This window comes from Oncorhynchus clarkii, chromosome 3, assembly GCF_045791955.1.
Source record: "Oncorhynchus clarkii lewisi isolate Uvic-CL-2024 chromosome 3, UVic_Ocla_1.0, whole genome shotgun sequence".
Classification (NCBI taxonomy): domain Eukaryota; kingdom Metazoa; phylum Chordata; class Actinopteri; order Salmoniformes; family Salmonidae; genus Oncorhynchus; species Oncorhynchus clarkii.
This window is the reverse complement of record NC_092149.1, coordinates 77,100,671-77,125,013: the sequence shown is the minus strand read 5'-3', so window position 1 is coordinate 77,125,013 and position 24,343 is coordinate 77,100,671. Positions and strand designations below refer to the sequence as shown.

General features: G+C 41.7%; 1 protein-coding gene across 1 annotated transcript in view; it reads left to right on the top strand.

The window, feature by feature from the left end:
* The window catches only part of LOC139404871 (guanine nucleotide exchange factor DBS-like), a 102,610-nt gene that overhangs the window by 16,562 nt on the left and 61,705 nt on the right, over positions 1–24,343 (top strand). Inside the window, exon 2 of the mRNA XM_071147406.1 lies at positions 19,908–19,991. Coding sequence (XP_071003507.1) covers positions 19,908–19,991 — 84 coding nt within the window. The remainder of the gene's footprint in view (positions 1–19,907; positions 19,992–24,343) is intronic.

Here is a 24,343-nt window from a genome sequence, read left to right as displayed (position 1 = left end):
GTGGAATCTGGAGGATGGATGGAGGGAGAGACAAATAGCAGAAGTATGGAGGGAGAGTTGAAGGTGTGTTTGAGGCCAGTGGAGGGGAAAGAGGAACGTCTGTTGGGATTTCTCTGGAGGAGGTAGAGAGATACCACTGTTTCTCCTGCTACTGCTACTGGTTACAATGTGAGTGTTACAGCACAGCTCTCTCTCCGTCTCTCTCTCTTTCACTCTCTCTCCCTTTCTCTCTCTTTCACTCTCTCTGTCTCTTGCTCTCTCGCTCTCTTTCTCTCACCGGCATCTGTCTCTTTCACCACCTCTCCGTTTTAACTTCCAACTCTCTTTTCCCCTGACCGTATGTCTATCTCTGGTCGACTAAATCTCTCTATTCCTCTCTCTGTTTTGGCTGTGATCAGTCTTTATGTGAAGGATCTATTTTCTCCCTCTTGTTTTTTCTCTCTCCCATCTCATTTGAATCCCTCTCTACAGACTCTGTGTTGTGGATGACAAGGAAATGTCCAGATGTATTTTATCTGTCCACTGTGGCTATGGAAATCCAGTGTTGACATTGATGCATTTAATAATTCCTTCAGTGTCATCATGACCAGAGCACTCAAACCTTGTATTCATCATGTACACTATCGGTCAAAGGTTTTAGAACACCTACTCATTCAAGGGTTTTTCATTAGTTGTACTATTTTCTACATTGTAGAAAAATAGTGAAAACATCAAAACTATGGAATAACACATATGGAATCATGTAGTAACCAAAAAAAGTGATAACAAATATATTTATTTGAGATTTTAGATTCTTCAAAAAGACACCCTTTGCGTTGATGACAGCTTTGCACACTCTTGGCATTCTCTTATCCAGCTTATAGAGGTCACCTGGAGTGAATTTCAATTAACATGTGTGCCTTTTTAAAAGTTAATTTGTTGAATTTCTTTCCTTCTTCATGTGTTTGAGTCAGTCATTTGTGTTGTGACAAGGTAGGGGTGTTATACAGAAGATAGCCCTATTTGGTAAAAGACCAAGTCCATATTATGGCAAGAACAGCTCAAATAAGCAGAGAGAAACAACAGTCCATCATTACTTTATTAACTTCTTATGGTTTAGGGGACATAATGACTAGCACATCTGTATAATACGAACCCTGTATTAACTTCTTATGGTTTAGGGGACATAATGACTAGCACATCTGTATAATACGAACCCTGTATTAACTTCTTATGGTATAGGGGACATAATGACTAGCACATCTGTATAATACGAACCCTGTATTAACTTCTTATGGTATAGGGGACATAATGACTAGCACATCTGTATAATACGAACCCTGCATTAACTTCTTATGGTTTAGGGGACATAATGACTAGCACATCTGTATAATAGGAACCCTGTATTAACTTCTTATGATGTAGGGGACACTTGCGTCCCACTTGGCCAATAGCCAGGGAAAATGCAGCGCGGCAAATTCAAATAAAATGATATAAAAATCAAACTTTCATTAAATCACATGTAAGATACTAAATTAAAGCTACACTCGTTGTGAATCCAGCCAACATGTCAGATTTTAAAAAGGCTTTTCGGCGAAAGCATAAGAAGCTATTATCTGATGATAGCACAACAGTAAACAAAGAGGGTAGCATATTTCAACCCTGCAGGTGCGACACAAAACGCAGAAATAAAACATGCCTTACCTTTGACAAGCTTCTTTTGTTGGCACTCCAATATGTCCCAATAAACATCACAAATGGTCCTTTTGTTCGATTAATTCCGTTCATATATATCCAAAATGTCAATTTATTTGGCGCGTTTGATCCAGAAAAAACAGCTTCCAAATTGCGCAACGTCACTACAAAATATTTCAAAAGTTGCCTGTAAACTTTGCCAAAACATTTCAAACTACTTTTGTAATACCACTTAGGTATTTTTAAACGTTGAAAATCGATCAAATTGAAGACGGGTCTATCTGTGTTCAATACAGGAAGACAACAAACCAAGCTAACCTTGCACAACTCTCAACAGTGTTAGCAGTTCCTAGATGGCCATACTTCTTCATTGCACAAAGGAATAACCTCAACCAAATTCCAAAGACTGGTGACATCCAGTGGAAGCGGTAGGAACTGAAAACAAGTTCCTAAGAAATATAGTTTCCCAATGAGAACTCAATGAACAGACAGAGACCTCAAAAAAAATCTGAACGGTTAGTCCTCTGGGTTTTGCCTGCTACATAAGTTCTGTTATACTCACAGACATGATTCAAACAGTTTTAGAAACTTCAGCGTGTTTTCTATCCAAAACTACTAATAATATGCATATCTTATATTCTTGGTATGAGTAGCAGGAAGTTGAAATTGGGCATGCTATTTATCCAAAAGTGAAAATGCTGCCCCCTATACCTTAAGAAGTTAAGGCATGAAGGTCAGTCAATCCGGAAAATTTCAAGTGCAGTCGCAAAAACCTTGAAGCGCTATGATGAAACTGGCTCTCATGAAGACCGCCACAGGAAAGGACTCAGAGTTACCACTGCTGCAGGGGATAAGTTCATTAGATGTACCAGCCTCAGAAATTGCAGCCCAAATAAATGCTTCACAGAGTTCAAGTAACACACATCTCCACATCAACTGTTCAGAGGTGACTGCGTGAATCGGGCCTTCATGGTCAAATTGCTGCAAAGAAACCACTACTAAAGGACACCAATAATAAGAAGAGGCTTGCTTGGGCCAAGAAACACGAGCAGTGAAAATTTGTCCTTTGGTCTGGAGTCCAAATTGGAGATTTTTGGTTCCAACCGCTGTGTCTTTGTGAGACGCAGTGTAGGTGAACGTTTGATCTCCGCATGTGTGGTTCGCCCCATAAAGCATGGAGGAGGAGGTGTGATGGTGTGAGGGTGTTTTGCTGGTGACACTGTCTGAGAGTGATTTAGAATTTAAGGCACACTTAACCAGCATGGCTACCACAGCATTCTGCAGCAATACGCCATCCCATCTGGTTTGGGCTTAGTGGGACTATAATTTGTTTTTCAACAGGACAATGACCCAATACACCTCCAGGCTGTGTAAGGGCTATTTGACCAAGAAGGAGGGTGATGGAGTGCTGCATCAGATGACCTGCCCTCCACAATACCCTGACCTCAACACAATTGAGATGGTTTGGGATGAGTCGGACCGCAGTGTGAAGAAAAAACAGCCAACAAGTGTTCAGCATAGTTGGGAACTCTTCAAAACTGTTGGAAAGGCATTCCAGGAGAAGCTGGTTGAGAGAATGCCAAGAGTGTGCAAAACTGTCATCAAGGCAAAGGGTGGCTATTTGAAGAATCTGAAATCTAAAATATATTTTGATTTGTTTAACACTTTTTTGGTTACTACATGATTCCATATGTGTATTGATGTCTTCACTATTATTCTACAATGTAGAAAATAGTACAAATAAAGAAAAACCCTTGAATGAGTAGGTGTCCTAAAACTTTTGACCGGTAGTGTAGTGCACTACTTTAGAACACTACTTTAGAACACTACTTTAGAACACTACTTTTGAACACTACTTGAGTCCTGGGTCAATAGTAGTGCCATATGTTGGGATAAGTGTGTGATCCTGTGATTTAGGACTTAGCCATGATGTTGTAAAATCTATACATGAGGAAGCCATGGAAAGAGGAACAGGATCAAATCAACATGACCATACAGAAGAGGAACCAGATGCTGTGAAACAACCGGTTCATTTAATACTGTGTACCATACTCCTACCACACCCCGTTCAAATGCACTTCAATCTTTTGTCTTGTTCATTCACCCTCACACATACACAATCCATGTCTGTTGTCACTTTAACCTGTCTCCTCCCCTTCATCTACACTGATTTGAAGTGGATTTAACAAGTGACATCAATAAGGGACCATAGCTTTCACCTGGATTCACCTGGTCAGTCTGTCATGGAAAGATCATTAGTGTGACTGACCCACTAATGTTTGACTCCTCACACACAAACATGAGCTGTACAGTAAACCCAGGTTTAGCCTGTGTGTGTGTGTGTGTGTGTGTGTGTGTGTGTGTGTGTGTGTGTGTGTGTGTGTGTGTGTGTGTGTGTGTGTGTGTGTGTGTGTGTGTGTGTGTGTGTGTGTGTGTGTATTGTTCCTGGGTTACAATAACATAAATTTGAAAATGTACTCCTCGTTCTGAAGAAAATAAGTCAGAGCAACACACATAAACACATAATGGATGTGGGCTATTAGTGGCCAGATGTTTGATTTCCTGTGTAGTGAGGATGTGGTCTTATCTGATTGTCTTCGGGGAGGCCTGAACCAGGGTCTGGCCCATTCAGACCACCTAAAGAGAGAGTGACATGTGACTCTAATTCTCCTTCTGCACTATGGCTCACAAAAATAATTCCTTATAACCAAACCTCCCTCAAAAACAGCATTTGTCAGAAATCCACTCTTTTTGCCACATCATCCTCCTGCGTTACTGTGTATGTCATTGTGACATTATCACTGATACTGGCTGACGTTCCTAGAGGCAGAGAGGTGGAGGCAGAGAGGTGGAGGAAGAGAGGTGGAGGCAGAGAGGTGGAGACAGAGAGGTGGAGACAGATGGTGGAGACAGAGAGGTGGAGATAGATGGTGGAGACAGAGAGGTGGAGACAGATGGTGGAGATAGATGGTGGAGACAGAGAAGTGGAGACAGAGAGGTGGAGACAGAGAGGTGGAGACAGAGAGGTGGAGATAGATGGTGGAGACAGAGAGGTGGAGACAGAGAGGTGGAGATAGATGGTGGAGACAGAGATCCAGGACCTCTAATGGTTTCTGTGTCCAGAGATAGAATCTATCTTTATGTCAGTATCTATGCTCTGTATTCCTGGTGGGAATCAACACCTGATATACAGTTGAAATTTGAAGTTTACATACACCTTAGCCAAATACATTTAAACTCAGTTTTTCACAATTCCTGACATTTAATCCTAGTAAAAATTCCCTCTTTTAGGTCAGTTAGGATCACCATTTTATTTTAAGAATGTGAAATGTCAGAATAATAGCAGAGAGAATGATTTATTTCAGTTATTAATTCTTTCATCACATTCCTAGTGGGTCAGAAATGTACATACACTCAATTACTATTTGGTAGCATTGCCTTTAAATTGTTAACTTGGGTCAAACGTTTTGGGTAGCCTTCCACAAGCTTCCCACAATAAATTGGGTGAAGTTTTGCCCATTCCTCCTGACAGAGCTGGTGTAACTGAGACAGGTTTGTAGGCCTCCTTGCGCGCACACGCTTTTTCAGTTCTGCTCACAAATGTTCTATGGGATTGAGGTCAGGGCTTTGTGATGGCCACTCCAATACCTTGATACCTTGACTTGTTGTCCATAAGCCATTTTGCCACAACTTTGGAAGAATGCTTGGTGTCATTGTCCATTTGGAAGACCCATTTGCCACCAAGCTTTAACTTCCTGACTGATGTCTTGAGATGTTGCTTCAATATGTCCACATAATGTTCCCCCCTCATGATGCCATCTATTTTGTGAAGTCCCCCAGTCCCTCCTGCAGAAAAGCATCCCCACAACATGATGCTGCCACCTCCGTGCTTCACGGTTGGGATGGTGAACTTCGGCTTGCCTCCCCCTTTCTCCTCCAAACATAATGATGGTCATTATGGCCAAACAATTCTATTTTTCTTTCATCAGACCAGAGGACATTTCTCCAAAAGTACGATCTTTGTCCCCATGTGCAGTTGCAAACCATAGTCTGGCTTTTTTATGGTGGAGCAGTGGCTTCTTCCTTGTTGTGCGGCTTGTCAGGTTATATTGATATAGGACTCGTTTTACTGTGGATATAGATACTTTGTACCGGTTACCTCCAGCATCTTCACAAGGTCCTTTGCTGTTGTTCTGTGACTGATTTGCACTTTTCGCACCAAACTACGTTCATCTCTAGAAGACAGAACGCATCTCCTTCCTGAGTGGTAGGACACCTGCGTGGTCCCATGGTGTTTATCCTTGCATACTATTGTTTGTACAGATGAATGTGGTACCTTCAGGCGTTTGGAAATTGTTCCCTAGGATGAACCAGAGGTCTCCAATTTTTCTGAGGTCTTGGCTGATTTCTTTATATTTTCCCATGATGTCAAGCAAAGAGGCACTGAGTTTGAAGGTAGGCCTTGAAATACATCCACAGGTACAGCGCCAATTGACTCAAATGATGTCAATTAGCCTATCAGAAGCTTCTAAAGCAATGACATCCTTTTCTGGAATTTTCCAAGCTGTTTAAAAGCACATTCAATTTAGTATATGTAAACTTCTGACCCACTGGAATTGTGACACAGTGAATTATAAGTGAAATAATCTGTCTGTAAACAATTGTTAGAAAAATTACTTACTCTACTACAAAGTAGATGTCCTAACCAACTTGACAAAACTATAGTTTGTTAACAAGAAATTTGTGGAGTGGTTGAAAAACTAGTTTTAATGACTCCAACTTAAGTGTATGTAAAGTTCCTGCTTCAACTGTAGTCCTGCTGCCAGCCACACCTTTTGTAATGGCCTGCACCCTGAAGGTTTGATGATGTATTGTACTGGGCATTGATATGATATCTTTGTGGGATCTGCCAGGGGCGTGATGACTGTGTATCTTTGTGTGTCAGAGGGCACCATGCTAAGTATGCAAGATGGATGGATGAGAGCTGTTACTAAGTTTGTGTGTTCGTATCAGCAGCTGCTTGACTAACACTGGGACTGTCCAATCACCTCTGGGCACAAGTAACCAACCAACCAGCAGCCTGGGAAGAAACCTGATGTCACAGAAAGTGACAATTACAAGGGTGTATATGGTATTTAATTAACGTGTTTCAGTCTCGTGAAGTTTTCAACCTTCAGAAACCCACCTTTCTAACTTCTGGTGTTCCTGTTCCTCTGTCGTCTCTACTTCTTTTCCTCAGCTTAGGTTTCAGCTTTGAAGTCCCACGATAAAAGGAAGAAGCGTTTGTCTCGCTCCTGTGATCAGTCACTCAATACTTCTTAATCAATATCTGTTATCAGCCACTGAGCCACACAGTGGGCAGACAGCCTGGCCTGTCTGGGTGGGTGATAGGCTCATAAAGCAATCACAGACATCGCTGCTCTCTCTGTGATGTCACAAGCTGGCTTTCCTAAAAGTGGCATTATGTGCACATGCACCAAGAGTATCTTTGTGATGTCACTGAACAGCAATTTTGAGTTGATCTCCACTTTTCTTTATGATGTCACAGAAATGTTTACCAGTAGCTATGTTCCCTTCTCTTTGTGATTTCACAACCGCTAGCATTACTGATGCGTTCCTAAATTCTACTCCGATTTCAGAGCACTCTCGCCTGAGTGTGCCAGAGCGCAGAATAACTGGTGAATTTACGAACGCTCAACACCTGTTGAATATGACCGGTGTCAGTAAAAGTCGGCAAAAAAAGTGTCATTAAATTGTTGCCTGCAGCAGTTACAATCACCAACGCTCTGGATAACAATGTTAGCCAGTTAGCTTGGATGCTTGACTCTCCGCTGTGAAGTCAGAAGGCTTTGATCAACCCTACTCCTCGGCCAGAGCGTCTAGTGTGCACTCTGAATGCTCCGAGAGCGAAACGCTCTGAATTTACAAACGCCCAGAGGGCACTCTGAGCATACTCTGAAACTCCAGATTGAATTTACAAACACACCCTACATTTCTATCAGTAGTGCTCTTCTGCGATGTTACAACCTCTCTGTGTGATGTCACAAACCTTACATTCTTAACCAAAGCATGTCTTTTTGTTGACATTTGCTTCATAATCTAAACATTTGCATCACGACTATATTCCTTGTGATGTCACCAACCTAGCATCATAAACCGTGAGATATACTGTATGTACCTCTCTCTGTGATGTCACAGCATGTTGTGTGAGGTATGTCTCTGCTGCTGTCTTCACAGAGAGGGATTTAATAGATGATGCATGTGTAGTGACTGGGAGGGATGAATCATAAGCCCCCCCTGTCCTGGAATCACTTATACTCCTGATTGGTTAAAACCATTGATTTTGCAGTGTTTGGACATACTGCATAACAGACGTAATACCAGCAAAAGAGTGAGAGAGAGAGAGAGAGAGAGAGAGAGAGACACAGTGAGAGAGCGAGAGACACAGAGAGAGAGAGAGAGAGAGAGAGAGACACAGAGAGAGAGAGAGTGAGAGAGAGAGAGAGAGAGAGAGAGAGAGAGAGAGAGAGAGACAGTGAGGGAGAGATAAAGACACAGAGACACACACAGAGAGATAGAGACACACAGAGAGAGAGAATCACACACTCAGCCAACTAATCCATAGCCTCCTCCACATAAAAGACACAAGGCGTACACTCCCACCCAACCAGGATGTTAGAATTTATGTGATTCAATATTTCGTTATTTTTGCTTCATCTTTTGATACATGCTGTGTGTGAGAGAACTCTGTGCAGTTATACACTGAGGCAGAGGATGTTACCTGATTGGTCCCCACATTGCCAAACTAAGAGCCAGGGAGGGGGTCTAAGACTCTTTACAGCACTGCTTCAATACTTACAGAGTATATGTGTGTAAGGGGGTGTGTCTGTAGAGAGAGAGAGACAGCGAGGGAAACAGAAAGTGACAGACATGATGATGTGTGTTTCTGGATACGGCTGCAACAGCAGTTAACAGTATGAGTACCCAGAGAAGGTGAGCCTGGCTGGGCATACCTCTGAGCAGAGTGTACCATGACATCACCACGCTGGCTGGAGCTCGAGCACAGGACAGGTACTGGCTGGTCTTACTGTCTGTCTTCAGGTTGGTTGGTTGTCTGTCTGTACACCCGTGTACATGTTGAGGTAACACTTTATCTGCACAGTCCCATGTAGATGGTTTGTAAATGTTCAGTAGATGTTCAGTAACTGTCAACAACATTTCAACTAAGTATCCCCTAACCCTAACCTTAACCCTTATCTTAACCATAAACCTTACCCTAACCTTAACCCTTACCCTAACCCTTTTCTAAACCTAACCGTAACCTTAGCAAGCATCTGTTTATCGACAGATAGGACTGTATAACAATCAGCAGATCATATGTATGGGACTATACAAATCAAGTGTGCCTCATGTAGCTTACAGTAGACCATGGACAGTGTTGAAGTGACTATCATGTGCTGTTTTGGTACTTTCTAATATTGTAGTTGGCTGCTCTGATAATGATTATTTTTGGTGTAACGTGTCAGTTTGGAGAGTCTCTGTGTTGACATAGTGTTGAAGTGGCAGGAACACACACACCCAGGAAGCTCACAGAAAATACTGTCTATGTTCACTGTAGCTCCCCTTCCATCGCTCTGTTTGCCGTGAGATTCTGTGACCTTGTTGCTCTAGAACCCTCAAACTCAACTCTGGAACCTCCATGCTACTTCCACTGCGTTTTTTTCAATTTTTTCCATCTAATCAGGGACTGACATAGACCTGGGACACCAGGTGTGTGCAATTAATTATCAGGTAGAACAGAAAACCAGCAAGCTCTGGACATCGTAGGGTATACCTTATGTCTCTTTCAATGAAAATTCTCACTTTATCTGTAGAGGGAATGGGATGAAGGGATATGGGGAAGAGAGAGGGAGGTATGCTCTTCTTCAGAAAATATAAATGTTGGAGTGTTACGTAACTGTAGTGGTCCTACCCTTAAACTGATGTAAGGGAAGGCTTGGCATACTAAACCCTAATACTGTGTACCTTAGCAGCTTCTGTCTACTAAAACCTAATACTGTGTACCTTAGCAGCTTCTGTCTACTAAAACCTAATACTGTGTACCTTAGCAGCTTCTTTCTACTATTGTGTACCTTAGCAGCTTCTGTCTACCAAAACCTAGTATTGTGTACTTTAGCAGCTTCTGCCTACCAAAACCTAGTATTGTGTACCTTAGCAGCTTCTGTCTACCAAAATCTACTATTGTGTACCTTAGCAGCTTCTGTCTACCAAAACCTACTATTGTGTACCTTAGCAGCTTCTGCCTACCAAAACCTAGTATTGTGTACCTTAGCAGCTTCTGTCTACCAAAACCTACTATTGTGTACCTTAGCAGCTTCTGTCTACCAAAACCTAGTATTGTGTACCTTAGCAGCTTCTGTCTACCAAAACCTAGTATTGTGTACCTTAGCAGCACTTCCCTTCCTCCTTTGTTTTTACAAGTTAATCGCTATACATACACTACAGTTCAAAAGTTTGGGGTCACTCAGAAATGTCCTTGTTTTTGAAAGAAAAGCAAATGTTTTGTCCATTAAAATAACATAAAATTGATCAGAAATACAGTGTAGACATTGCTAACGTTGTAAATTACTTTTGTAGCTGGATACGGCAGGTTTCTATGGAATATCTACATAGGCGTACAGAAGTCCATTATCAGCAACCATCCCCCCTGTTTTCCAATGGCACATTGTGTTAGCTAATCCAAGTTTATAATTTTAATTGATCATTAGAAAACCCTTTTGCAATTATGTTAGCACAGCTGAAAACTGTTGTCCTGATTAAAGAAGCAATAAAACGGTCCTTCTTCAGACTAGTTGAGTATCTGGAGCATCAGCATTTGTGGGTTCAATTACAGGCTCAACATGAAACAGAAACTAAGAACTTTCTTCTGAAACTCGTCAGTCTATTCGAGAAATTGCCAAGAAAATGAAGATCTTGTACAAAGCTTGTGTACTACTCCCTTCACAGAATAGCGCAAACTGGCCCTAACCAGATAGGAATAGGAGTGGGTGGCCCCGGTGCACATCTGAGCAAGAGGAAAAGCACATTAGAGTGTCTAGTTTGAGAAACAGACGCCTCACAAGTCCTCAACTGGCAGCTTCATTAAATAGTAACCGCAAAACACCAGTCTCAACGTCAACAGTGAAGAGGCAACTCCGGGATGCTGGCCTTCTAGGCAGAGTTCCTCTGTCCAGTCTCAACATCAACAGTGAAGAGGTGACTCCGGGATGCTGGCCTTCGAGGTAGAGGTGCAAAGAAAAAACCATATCTCAGACCGGCCAATAAAAAGAAAAGATTAAGATGGGCAAAAGAACCCAGACACTGGACAGAGGAGTGGCCAGCAGTCACTGGATCTCAACCCTATTGAGCTGTTGTGGGAGCAGCTTGACCGTATGGTACATAAGAAGTGCCCAACAAGCCAATCCAACTTGTGGGAGGTGCTTCAGGAAGCTTGGGGTGAAATCTCTTCAGATTACTTCAACAAATTGACAACTAGAATGCCAAAGGTCTGCAAGGCTGTAATTTCTGAGAATTCTTTGACGACAGCAAAGTTTGAAGGACACAGTTATTATTTCAATTAAAAATCATTATTTATAACCTTGTCAACATCTTGACTATATTTCCTATTCATTTTGCAACTCATTTCATGTATGTTTTCATGGAAAATGACCCCAAACTTTAGAACAGTAGTGTTTGTACAGTACATGTTGACATATGGTGACCAATACTTTGTAAAACATTTGGATGAAACATTATAATATATAATATATAATTTTTTGGGGAAGATTCATTCTCTTTAAATGCATTTTCAATAATTACAGTAGTCTGGAAATATTCTAAGATTCCTTTGTAGGTTTATAATAATTCATAATTCTCTTACATGTCATTAAAAATAAATAAATATAAAATCCCAGAATGCATCATTACAGGATGTAAGGGGTCAACCTAATCTTATGACAAAAATGCCAAAAAAATACTGTGACAATAATATTTGAAATGGTATCTGTATTATTTGCAGTAATAAGTGGCAGATGCTTTTAGTAAAATAATTGTCAAAATAATGAGACATTCATGCTTCATGTCTCAGTTGAATTTCTTCGAATTTCTTTCAATGAAACTATATTTCCTTTAATTCAAATGAAATTCTAATCAAATCAGTTTATTTATCATGTGCGCCGAATACAACAGGTTCACCTTAGAGTGAAATGCTTACTTACATGCCCTAACCAACAGTGCAATTTTTAAGTAAGAAATAGGTATTAGATGAACAATAGATAAGTAAAGGAAAAAAGGAAAAAGACAGGATAAATAACAGAAGTGGTTAGTCAGGCTGATTGAGGTAGTATGTACATGTAGATATGGTTAAAGTGACTATGCATATATGATAAACAGAGAGTAGCAGTAGTGTAAAAGAGGGGTTCTGTAATCCTATAGCACCATAGAGCATCACTGTGTCTTTCTGTCTGTAATCTGTAATCCTATAGCACCGTAGAGCATCACTGTGTCTTTCTGTCGGTAATCTGTAATCCTATAGCCCCGTAGAGCACCACTGTGTCTTTCTGTCGGTAATCTGTAATCTTATAGCACCGTAGAGCATCACTGTGTCTTTCTGTCTGTAATCTGTAATCCTATAGCCCCGTAGAGCACCACTGTGTCTTTCTGTCTGTAATCTGTAATCCTATAGCCCCGTAGAGCATCACTGTGTCTTTCTGTCTGTAATCTGTAATCTTATAGCACCGTAGAGCATCACTGTGTCTTTCTGTCTGTAATCTGTAATCTTATAGCACCGTAGAGCATCACTGTGTCTTTCTGTCTGTAATCTGTAATCCTATAGCCCCGTAGAGCACCACTGTGTCTTTCTGTCTGTAATCTGTAATCTTATAGCACCGTAGAGCATCACTGTGTCTTTCTGTCTGTAATCTGTAATCCTATAGCCCCGTAGAGCACCACTGTGTCTTTCTGTCTGTAATCTGTAATCTTATAGCACCGTAGAGCATCACTGTGTCTTTCTGTCGGTAATCTGTAATCTTATAGCACCGTAGAGCATCACTGTGTCTTTCTGTCGGTAATCTGTAATCTTATAGCACCGTAGAGCATCACTGTGTCTTTCTGTCGGTAATCTGTAATCCTATAGCCCCGTAGAGCACCACTGTGTCTTTCTGTCTGTAATCTGTAATCCTATACCACTGTAGAGCATGACTGTGATTTTTTGTCTGTGTATCTGTAATCTGTAATCCTATAGCACCGTAGAGCATCACTGTGGCTTTCTGTTCCATCGATCTGTTGTGTGCTGCACTGTTGGGCACCCAGTTTCAACAGTAGGACTGTCTCCCACAGTATACACACTACCTGCTCAAATAACTGCTTGAGCATACTGCATAACTGTACAGAGCTGTTTCTAAATGGATGCAGATGAACCTCTTTGTTGGATTGGCTGGTAGCAGCATGGGACTGGTGTATGTGCACTATGGAACCGTCTGGTTTGAGTTTCTAGGTCATCCCAGGGATAGGAGTGAGGTGGATGAGACTGGATTTGTGCTGACTTGGCTCTGAGGGTTTGAGGTAAAAGCAGGATCAATAATTTACTAGAAGACCAGTTGACTTGACCTATTTACTAGGAGTCTCCAGTCCTCTTAGGGACAGATCAAAAGGTTTGTTTTTTTTTGCTTTGGGGAGGGTTGTGTGTTGTTTGTTATTGGGCATAGGGGAGGGTTGTGTGTTGTTTGTTATTGGGCATAGGGGAGGGTAGTGTGTGTTTGTTATTGGGCATAGGGGAGGGTAGTGTGTGTTTGTTATTGGGCATAGGGGTGGGTAGTGTGTGTTTGTTATTGGGGTTAGAGGAGGGTAGTGTGTGTTTGTTATTGGGCATAGTGGAGGGTAGTGTGTGTTTGTTATTGGGCATAGTGGAAGGTAGTGTGTGTTTGTTATTGGGCATATGGGAGGGTAGTGTGTGTTTGTTAATGGGCATAAGGGAGGGTTGTGTGTGTTTTGTTATTGGATATAGGGGAGGGTAGTGTGTATTTGTTATTGGGCATAGGGGTGGGTAGTGTGTGTTTGTTATTGGGGTTAGAGGAGGGTAGTGTGTGTTTGTTATTGGGCATAGTGGAGGGTAGTGTGTGTTTGTTATTGGGCATAGTGGAAGGTAGTGTGTGTTTGTTATTGGGCATATGGGAGGGTAGTGTGTGTTTGTTAATGGGCATAAGGGAGGGTTGTGTGTGTTTTGTTATTGGATATAGGGGAGGGTAGTGTGTGTTTGTTATTGGGCATAAGGGAGGGTAGTGTGTGTTTGTTATTGGGCATAGTGGAGGGTAGTGTGTGTTTGTTATTGGGCATAGTGGAGGGTAGTGTGTGTTTGTTATTGGGCATAGGGGAGGGTAGTGTGTGTTTGTTATTGGGGTTAGAGGAGGGTAGTGTGTGTTTGTTATTGGGCATAGTGGAGGGTAGTGTGTGTTTGCTATTGGGCATAAGGGAGGTTATTGTGTTTTTTCCCTTGTGGGGCCCCAGTTTTGAGGATCAGCAGGGTGGAGATGTTGTTTCCTACCTTCACCACCTGGGGGCGGCACGTCAGGAAGTCCAGGACCCAGTTGCACAGGGCGGGGTCGAGACCCAGGGTCTCAAGCTTAATGATGAGTTTGGAGGGTACTATGGTGTTAAATGCTGAGCTGTAGTCGATTAACAGCATTCTTACATAGGTATTCCTCTTGTCCAGATGGGTTAGGGCAATGTGCAGTGTGATTGCGATTGCGTCGTCTGTGGATCTGTTGGGGCGGTAAGAAAATTGGAGTGGGTCTAGGGTATCAGGTAGGGTGGAGGTGTTATATGATCCTTGACTAGTCTCTCAAAGCACTTCGTGATGATAGTCGTTTAGCTCAGTTACCTTAGCTTTCTTGGGAACAGGAACACTGGTGGCCCTCTTGAAGCATGTGGGAACAGCAGACTGGGATAGGGAGTGATTGAATGTGTCCATAAACACACCAGCCAGCCGGTCTGCACATGCTCTGAGGACGCAGCCGGGGATGCCGTCTGGGCCGGCAGCCTTGCGAGGGTTAACACGTTTAAATGTTTTACTCACGTTGGCTGTGGTGAAGGAGTGTCCGCAGGTTTGTGTAGGGGGCCGTGTCGGTGGCACTGTATTGTCCTCAAAGTGAGCAAACATTGGGTTCCGCGACGGGGCTGGTTTTCTTTTTGTAGTCCATGATTGACTGTAGACCCTGCCACATACCTCTCGTGTCTGAGCCGTTGAATTGTGACTCTTCTTTGTCTCTATACTGATGCTTAGCTTGTTTCATTGCCTTGCTGAGGGAATAACTACACTGTTTGTATTCGGTCATGTTTCTGGTCACCTTGCCCTGATTAAAAGCAGTGGTTCGTCCTTTCAGTTTTGCGCGAATGCTGCCATCAACCCACGGTTTCTGGTTGGGGAAGGTTTTAATTGTCACCATGGGTACAACATCACCGATGCACTTGCTAATCAACTCGCTCACAGAATCAGCACATTCATGAATGTTGTTGTCACCTCCCATATTACCAAGGCCCTTCTCCCTTGATTGCTCAGTTTGGCTGGGCGGCCAGCTCTAGGAAGAGTCTTGGTGGTTCCAAACTTCTTCCATTTAAGAATGATGAAGGCCACTGTGTTCTTGTGGACCTTAAATGCTGCAGAAATGTGTTGTTACCCTTCCCCAGATCTGTGCCTCGACACGGAGCTCTACGGACAATTCCTTCGACCTCATGGCTTGGTTTTTGCTCTGACATGTACTGTCAATTGTGGAACCTTATATAGACAGGTGTGTGCCTTTCTAAATCATGGCCAATCAATTGAATTTACCACAGATGGACTCCAAGTTGTAGAAACATCTCAAGGATGATCAATGGAAATGTATCAAAGGACTCATAGCAAAGGGCCTGAAATCTTATGTAAACAAGGTATTTTAAAAAATATATATATGTATATTTGCAAAAATGTCTAAACCTGTTTTATATTTAATACATATTTAAGACAAGGGGTCTGAATACTTTCCGAAGGCACAGTATGTGAGAATGCTGTTCACTGACTACAACTCAGCGTTCAACACCATAGCGCCCACAAAGCTCATCACTAAGCTAAGGACCTCAGGACTATACACCTCCCTCTGTAACTGTATCCTGGACTGGCCACCCCCAGGTGGTAAGGGGAGGCAAGAACACATCTGCCACACTGATCCTCAACGCGGGCGCCACACAGGGGTGCATGCTTAGTCCCCTCCTCTACTCCCTGTTCACCCTCGACTATGTGGCCAAGCACAACTCCAACACCATCATTAAGTTTATTAACGACACAACAGTGGTAGGCCTGATCACCGACAACGATGAGACAGCCTATAGAGAGGAGGTCAGAGACCTGCCGCCCCTTGTCTTACCAGACGCCGCTGTTCTATCCTGCCGGTACAGCGTATAACCAGTATGTTGATAGTGTCGTCGTTCAGCCACAACTCCGTGAAGCATAAGATATTACAGTTTTGAATGTCCGTTTGGTAGTTTAATCTAGCGAGCAGGTCATCGATTTTATTCTCCAAAGATTGCACGTTTGCTAGCAGAATGGAAGGAAGTGTGGGTTTATTCAATCGCCTACGAATTCTCCCTAGGCAGCCTGCCCTTTGGCCCCTTTTTCTCCGCCTCACGGGGATCTGGGCCTGTTGCCGAGAAAGCAGTATATCGGGCTCGTCAGACTTGTTAAAGGAAAAAAAGGATTCTGCCAGTCTGTGGTGAGTAATCACAGTCCTGATGTCCAGAAGTTATTTTTGGTCAGAAGAGACGGTAACGGCAACATTATGTACAAAATAAGTAAAAAAATAAGTTTAAAAAACCGCAAATAAACGAACAAAAAACACAATTGTTTGGGGACACGTAAAATGTCTGTCTTCTTCTCTGGAGGGCCGAACACACGTCGACTGGGCTGTAGTGGAGCGGGTCATGAGCTTCAATTTCCTTGGTGTCTACATCACCAACAAACAATCATGGTCCAAACAGTCGTGAAGAGGGCACGACAATGCCTATTACCCCTCAGGAGACTGAAAACATTTGGCATGGGTCCCCAGATCCTCAAAAAGTTCTACAGCTGCACCATCGAGAACAACCTAACCGGTTGCATCACCGCCTGGTATGGCAACGGCTGTTGCAACCGGTTGTTATTTTGTTGTGTCATTTCTTAACTCTTATTTTCTTAAAACTGCATTGTTGGTTAATTAAGTAAGCATTTCACAGTAATGTCCACACCTGTAGTCTAGCGCATGTGACAAATACAATTTGAAATTTCATTTTGATCTGTTACAAAACACCAAAAAGTTTAATGGCATTCTGAGAATTTCAAGCCAAGCCTTCTGTACTGGCTAAGCCTACAAGGTAGGGAGAAATGTATTTTCTGTTTGTCCAGATTTACATAACCTATTTATTGTGGTGTTGAAAACACAAACCTGATATTGAAGTGCCGAAATATGAATGCTTTGTTTATTGGTTGTGTGGTGCCTTGGCACAGAAACCTGTTGGTGGAAAATTTGTTCAATATATTTTATATAATTATAAATATGGCATCAAATTGTTGAAAATCTGATTTCCCCCTATCTGATCATTGTCTGCAGCCAGCTCTGATCGTAGTGTAATGCAACAGGCACTGAGAGTTAGCTGTCGATGGTGGTCAGCGAAACCTCAACCTTCTGGCCCATAGCCCTGCATAGCATCAACTGTGCCTCAAAAGCAAGCTGAATCCATGTTTATATCCACGTTTATAAACACAGGTTCGCTACAGTTATTGTTATTTGTGGTGGTAAACATTATTTAGAGTTCATTCTATGAGGGGGGAGGGTGTTCCATTTATTTTACTGTAAAAGGGAAGGGTCATGTTGAAAATATTATTTATGTGAAGATATTATTGATGGAGGGTGGTGCATTGTTTTTGGTATGACACCTTGAGTTAGAACAGCCCCTCCCCCCAAGTACATTTTGATCTGTCCCTTACTGTGTAGAATTGGACCAGTCTCCCAAACTAGAGCAAGAAAAATAAGTACACGCAGATTGCAACTATATAATATATAATAAATCATATACAAAGAGTATTATGCTACCAAAACTCTTTAATATTACAAATGAACAACAGAAATATTAGCCAACAGCTATGCATTTTCTGAGGAATTGTACAAATACAGTATTTTCTATAGGAAATACATACATGCAGGTACTAAAGAACAATGGTGTTGACAGAATGCTGTTCTGCTTTTAGAACACTTCCAGTTATGGGTAAAATATGCTGAGTAAAGAATGAGAGATTTGGGGCTGTGTGTCACAGTGTCTCTGACCTAGTTTTGTTCCAGTGTACCAGAGTGTGTGAGAAGAGTTGAGCAGTTTGAAATCCCACTCGTTGCTCATGAAGTGGTGCTTGTCCACTGCTCTCGGTTCGCTCCACGTCCTTTCCAACAGCTCCGCTAAAAACCGCTCTGTGCTCACAGGAAGAAAAACTGCCACTGCAAATTCGCATACATGAATTAAAATCACAATTGAACCAGACAGGGAGACCAAGAAGGAAAGAAAATGAATTATTTAGGCTATATTATTTAAATGATTTCAAGGCTATAGCCTACAAGGAAATACATTGTGAAGCATTTGCGAGTGTGACACAATAGGCTGATAAGGACATAAAGCACTAATAAAGAATAAATAAATAACTAATAAATAGTAAAGAATTTAATAAAAACGGGAAGCTTCTTGAACGTGGCAATGTTCCAGGCCTATTGGGCCAAAATCAATTATGGCCAATTGTATAGATAATGTAACAAAAATGAACCAAACCTTTAAAAGATCAGATTTTTTGTTGTGGACATTACATCACCACACTCCCTCTCTTGCTCCTCATCTTTGTAAGTCACCTTGATTTTACACCTGTGTGTTTTATCTGTTTCTTAATGAAAATATTTAGTGAACTCCATAACAATAGCTAAAGCAAAGGGCTATAGCAGCACACAAGCACACTACAAATACATGCTGGGCTGGGCATGCCCTGAGCTCGTGAAGTGAGCACTACTTTGAGTGCTTCTGGAGCGAAATTGTAGCCTTTGGGAATCTAGCTCAGTTCTCCAGTCAAATTGGGCAAGCTCTGCTCACATACTCTGCTGTGTACCAGCAAAGATCCAAAACCTTGACATTCTCTCCCTGCTGTCCTGGGCCTCTCCCTACTGACCTGGGACTCTCCCTGCTGACCTGGGCCTCTCACAGCAGCCTGGGCCCACAGTGTTTTGTCACCCCATCTCCACTTTCACTACCTGGGGTTACCCTGCTTCCAGTTGCTGGGGATCGGGCCCATTATCTGATTATTCTAATCCCCATGATGGGAGTTCATGGGGGGATAGAGCTGGGTACACTCTGGATGATGTAGGGTCATAGGGCCATCCCTGACTACAAAAAAATATTGGTTGGCCAGGAATCGTCTGTTCTTTAACAATTGATCAGTCTACATTTTAAAAGTGTATTTTTCCCTATATAGACACACCCTGTTTGAATAAAATCAACTATATGTTGGCTACTGAACTTGTCTGATGCTTTAAGCACTGCAATTAAAAATTAAGAAACACAAATTACTAAAGAGGGAGCCAGAGATCAGTAAGGCCAGTTGTGGAATCGAACCCCGGGCTGTAGTGGCGCCTCAGCACTGCGTTGCAGAACTTTTGACTGCTGCGCCACCCAGGACATGTAGCAACAATAATAGTAATATATTGAATGCTTTTACATAAATGACTGTGTCTCATGTGCCATACATGTATTAAAGAATGTTTTGCTATTGCTCGACTAAAAACATCTCAGTCGACCAACAGCCTATCGACCAAACAATCGACTAGTCGACTAAATGGGTTCAACCCTAGTGGGTCAGGACCCAAGTATGTGTGGTGACCGCTCCTTACTAGGATGTTTTGTAGCATTTTGCTCTCTGGTCAGGGTTTCAGATTATTGTTCATTCACTATTATGCACTTCTTTATACTTGCCAGACAATGTGCCTTACTAATTTCCTGTTTTTGTGTGAGAGAGTATGTATACTTATTTTCTACCTTTGTGATGGTTCTTCCATTCAATTCTATTCTCTTCCCCAAAGAACAGGACTGTGTTAACCCCTCATGTCCTGTGATTCTGACTGTGTTGTGTTCTCCTCATGCTCCTCGTCCTGCTCCTCCAGATGAGATCATGCAGCAGGAGAACAGCCCCCTCTGTGCCATCGACATCACCCCTGACCTTAGGAAGAAGTTTGCCTTCCTGTTAGGTAATATTTCCTTCCTGTCTGTCTGTCTGCTTGCCTGTCATAATACAGATGTCTGTCTGTCTGTCTGTCTGTCTGTCTGTCTGTCTGTCTGTCTGTCATAATACAGCTGTCTGTCTGTCTGTCTGTCTGTCTGTCTGTCTGTCATAATACAGATAAGACAGGTGAATACTGTTCTTCTTCCTGATATAGTTCAGATGAACTGTCTGCTTCAGACCAGCTCTAACAGCCTCACGTCAGAATCAGACGTTCATCCATGTTTCAAACGTAACATTTCCAAAAGTCAAATTTAAAAGTGTTTAAGGTTAAGTTTAGGCATTAACTCTGAATGGTTAAGGTTAGTGATAGGCTTCATTTGTAAAATCCCTCAGGATTTGTCAAGTCATTCAGGATTTGTCATTCAAATCTCTCCTCTCCCGTTTTTCTACTCATCACAGTTAGTCCAGCGTAAATCCAGCTACAGTACCCTGGAGCTCTGTTAGAATACCCATACTAACATACTGTATACTACATACTTAATGAGTATATACTACATAATATATACCATTAGTTAATTTTAGTGTACTATAAACAAAATGTATCCTTGCAGTTGAGCGTACTAGCACTCCGCTTGTCTACCAGAAGTTGATGCTATTGCTATGCAACATCTTGATAGCTTGTTAGCAAAACAAAGAGTGTTCAGAGTGTTGTCTGATTGTCCGTTTGTAAATCTAGAGCGTTGTCAGATTGTCCGTTTGTAAATTCAGAGCGTTGTCTGATTGTCCGTTTGTAAATTCAGAGCGTTGTCAGATTGTCCGTTTGTAAATTTAGAGCGTTGTCTGATTGTCTGTTTGTAAATTCAGAGTGTTGCCTGATTGTCCGTTTGTAAATTCAGAGTGTTGTCAGATTGTCCGTTTGTAAATTCAGAGTGTTGTCTGATTGTCCGTTTGTAAATTCAGAGCGTTGTCAGATTGTCCGTTTGTAAATTCAGAGTGTTGTCTGATTATCCGTTTGTAAATTCAGAGCGTTGTCAGATTGTCTGTTTGTAAATTCAGAGCGTTGTCAGATTGTCTGTTTGTAAATCTAGAGCGTTGTCTGATTGTAAATTCAGAGTGTTGTCAGATTGTCCATTTGTAAATTCAGAGCGTTGTCAGATTGTCTGTTTGTAAATCTAGAGCGTTGTCAGATTATCCGTTTGTAAATTCAGAGTGTTGTCAGATTGTCCGTTTGTAAATCTAGAGCGTTGTCTGATTGTCCGTTTGTAAATTCAGAGCGTTGTCTGATTGTCCGTTTGTAAATTCAGAGCGTTGTCTGATTGTCCGTTTGTAAATCTAGAGCGTTGTCTGATTGTCCGTTTGTAAATCTAGAGCGTTGTCAGATTGTCTGTTTGTAAATCTAGAGCGTTGTCTGATTGTAAATCCAGAGTGTTGTCTGATTGTCCGTTTGTAAATTCAGAGCGTTGTTAGATTGTCCGTTTGTAAATTCAGAGTGTTGTCAGATTGTCCGTTTGTAAATTCAGAGCGTTGTCAGATTGTCCGTTTGTAAATTCAGAGCGTTGTCTGATTGTCCGTTTGTAAATTCAGAGCGTTGTCTGATTGTCCGTTTGTAAATTCAGAGCGTTGTCAGATTGTCCGTTTGTAAATTTAGAGCGTTGTCTGATTGTCTGTTTGTAAATTCAGAGTGTTGCCTGATTGTCCGTTTGTAAATTCAGAGTGTTGTCAGATTGTCCGTTTGTAAATTCAGAGTGTTGTCTGATTGTCCGTTTGTAAATTCAGAGCGTTGTCAGATTGTCCGTTTGTAAATTCAGAGTGTTGTCTGATTATCCGTTTGTAAATTCAGAGCGTTGTCAGATTGTCTGTTTGTAAATTCAGAGCGTTGTCAGATTGTCTGTTTGTAAATCTAGAGCGTTGTCTGATTGTAAATTCAGAGTGTTGTCAGATTGTCCATTTGTAAATTCAGAGCGTTGTCAGATTGTCTGTTTGTAAATCTAGAGCGTTGTCAGATTATCCGTTTGTAAATTCAGAGTGTTGTCAGATTGTCCGTTTGTAAATCTAGAGCGTTGTCTGATTGTCCGTTTGTAAATTCAGAGCGTTGTCTGATTGTCCGTTTGTAAATTCAGAGCGTTGTCTGATTGTCCGTTTGTAAATCTAGAGCGTTGTCTGATTGTCCGTTTGTAAATCTAGAGCGTTGTCAGATTGTCTGTTTGTAAATCTAGAGCGTTGTCTGATTGTAAATCCAGAGTGTTGTCTGATTGTCCGTTTGTAAATTCAGAGCGTTGTTAGATTGTCCGTTTGTAAATTCAGAGTGTTGTCAGATTGTCCGTTTGTAAATTCAGAGCGTTGTCAGATTGTCCGTTTGTAAATTCAGAGCGTTGTCTGATTGTCCGTTTGTAAATTCAGAGCGTTGTCTGATTGTCCGTTTGTAAATTCAGAGCGTTGTCTGATTGTCCGTTTGTAAATTCAGAGCGTTGTCTGATTGTCCGTTTGTAAATTCAGAGCGTTGTCAGATTGTCCGTTTGTAAATCTAGAGCGTTGTCTGATTGTCCGTTTGCAAATTCAGAGCGTTGTCTGATTATCCGTTTGTAAATTCAGAGCGTTGTCTGATTGTCCGTTTGTAAATTCAGAGCATTGTCAGATTGTCCGTTTGTAAATTCAGAGCGTTGTCAGATTGTCCGTTTGTAAATTCAGAGCGTTGTCAGATTGTCCGTTTGTAAATTCAGAGCGTTGTCTGATTGTCCGTTTGTAAATTCAGAGCGTTGTCTGATTGTCCGTTTGTAAATCTAGAGCGTTGTCAGATTGTCTGTTTGTAAATCTAGAGCGTTGTCTGATTGTAAATCCAGAGTGTTGTCTGATTGTCCGTTTGTAAATTCAGAGTGTTGTAAGATTGTCCGTTTGTAAATTCAGAGCGTTGTCAGATTGTCCGTTTGTAAATTCAGAGTGTTGTCAGATTGTCCGTTTGTAAATTCAGAGCGTTGTCAGATTGTCCGTTTGTAAATTCAGAGCGTTGTCTGATTGTCCGTTTGTAAATCTAGAGCGTTGTCAGATTGTCTGTTTGTAAATCTAGAGCGTTGTCTGATTGTAAATCCAGAGTGTTGTCTGATTGTCCGTTTGTAAATTCAGAGCGTTGTCAGATTGTCCGTTTGTAAATTCAGAGCGTTGTTAGATTGTCCGTTTGTAAATTCAGAGCGTTGTCAGATTGTCCGTTTGTAAATTCAGAGCGTTGTCAGATTGTCCGTTTGTAAATTCAGAGCGTTGTCTGATTGTCCGTTTGTAAATTCAGAGCGTTGTCTGATTGTCCGTTTGTAAATTCAGAGCGTTGTCTGATTGTCCGTTTGTAAATTCAGAGCGTTGTCTGATTGTCCGTTTGTAAATCTAGAGCGTTGTCAGATTGTCTGTTTGTAAATCTAGAGCGTTGTCTGATTGTAAATCCAGAGTGTTGTCTGATTGTCCGTTTGTAAATTCAGAGTGTTGTAAGATTGTCCGTTTGTAAATTCAGAGCGTTGTCAGATTGTCCGTTTGTAAATTCAGAGCGTTGTCAGATTGTCCGTTTGTAAATTCAGAGCGTTGTCTGATTGTCCGTTTGTAAATTCAGAGCGTTGTCTGATTATCCGTTTGTAAATCCAGAGCGTTGTCAGATTATCCGTTTGTAAATTCAGAGCCTTTCACTCTCGTAGCGTTCACTGTACTCTCTGGCCGAGGAGTAGGGTTGATCCGAGCTTTCTGACCTCACAACGGCAATCAAGCAGTCAAGCTAACTGACTAGCTTGCTAGCTACTTCCAGACACAAATGAGAGAACACATCACTCTGACCATTTTACTCTCCCTAGCAGAGTTGGTTAGGCTGTTTTCATGTTATCCAGAGCATTGGTGACTGTAACTGTGCTCCTGGCAACAATTTAATTACACTTGTTTTTGCTGACGTTTACTGACACCGGCCATATTCAATGGCCGTTTGTAAACCAATCAGTTATTCTGCGCTCTGGCACACTCAGACCAGAGTGCTCTGAAATCGGACTAGATAGCCAGAATTAACAATGTCCATTGAGAACTCACAACGACTATACCACTTAGCTAAGAATGACATGAATAATCAATTCAATCAAGGTTGGGTAGTTAGTTAGATAGCATTTAGTTAATATACTGCCTGGCAAGTTCAATGTATTAGTAGCCAACTGACGTTAGGACGGTAACTGGTACATACTGTAATGCTATGAGGTTCGTAAGGAAATCGTAGCTAACAAATTGTCAGCAAGCACGTGTAAGCAAGTGTAACGTAACTTATTTGAAAACTCATTACTTTATTACATTGCTCAACATTTTCTTAACTTTTGTCATTATTAATTAAAGCAATGAATTTGGATCCACTCTTGCCAGACT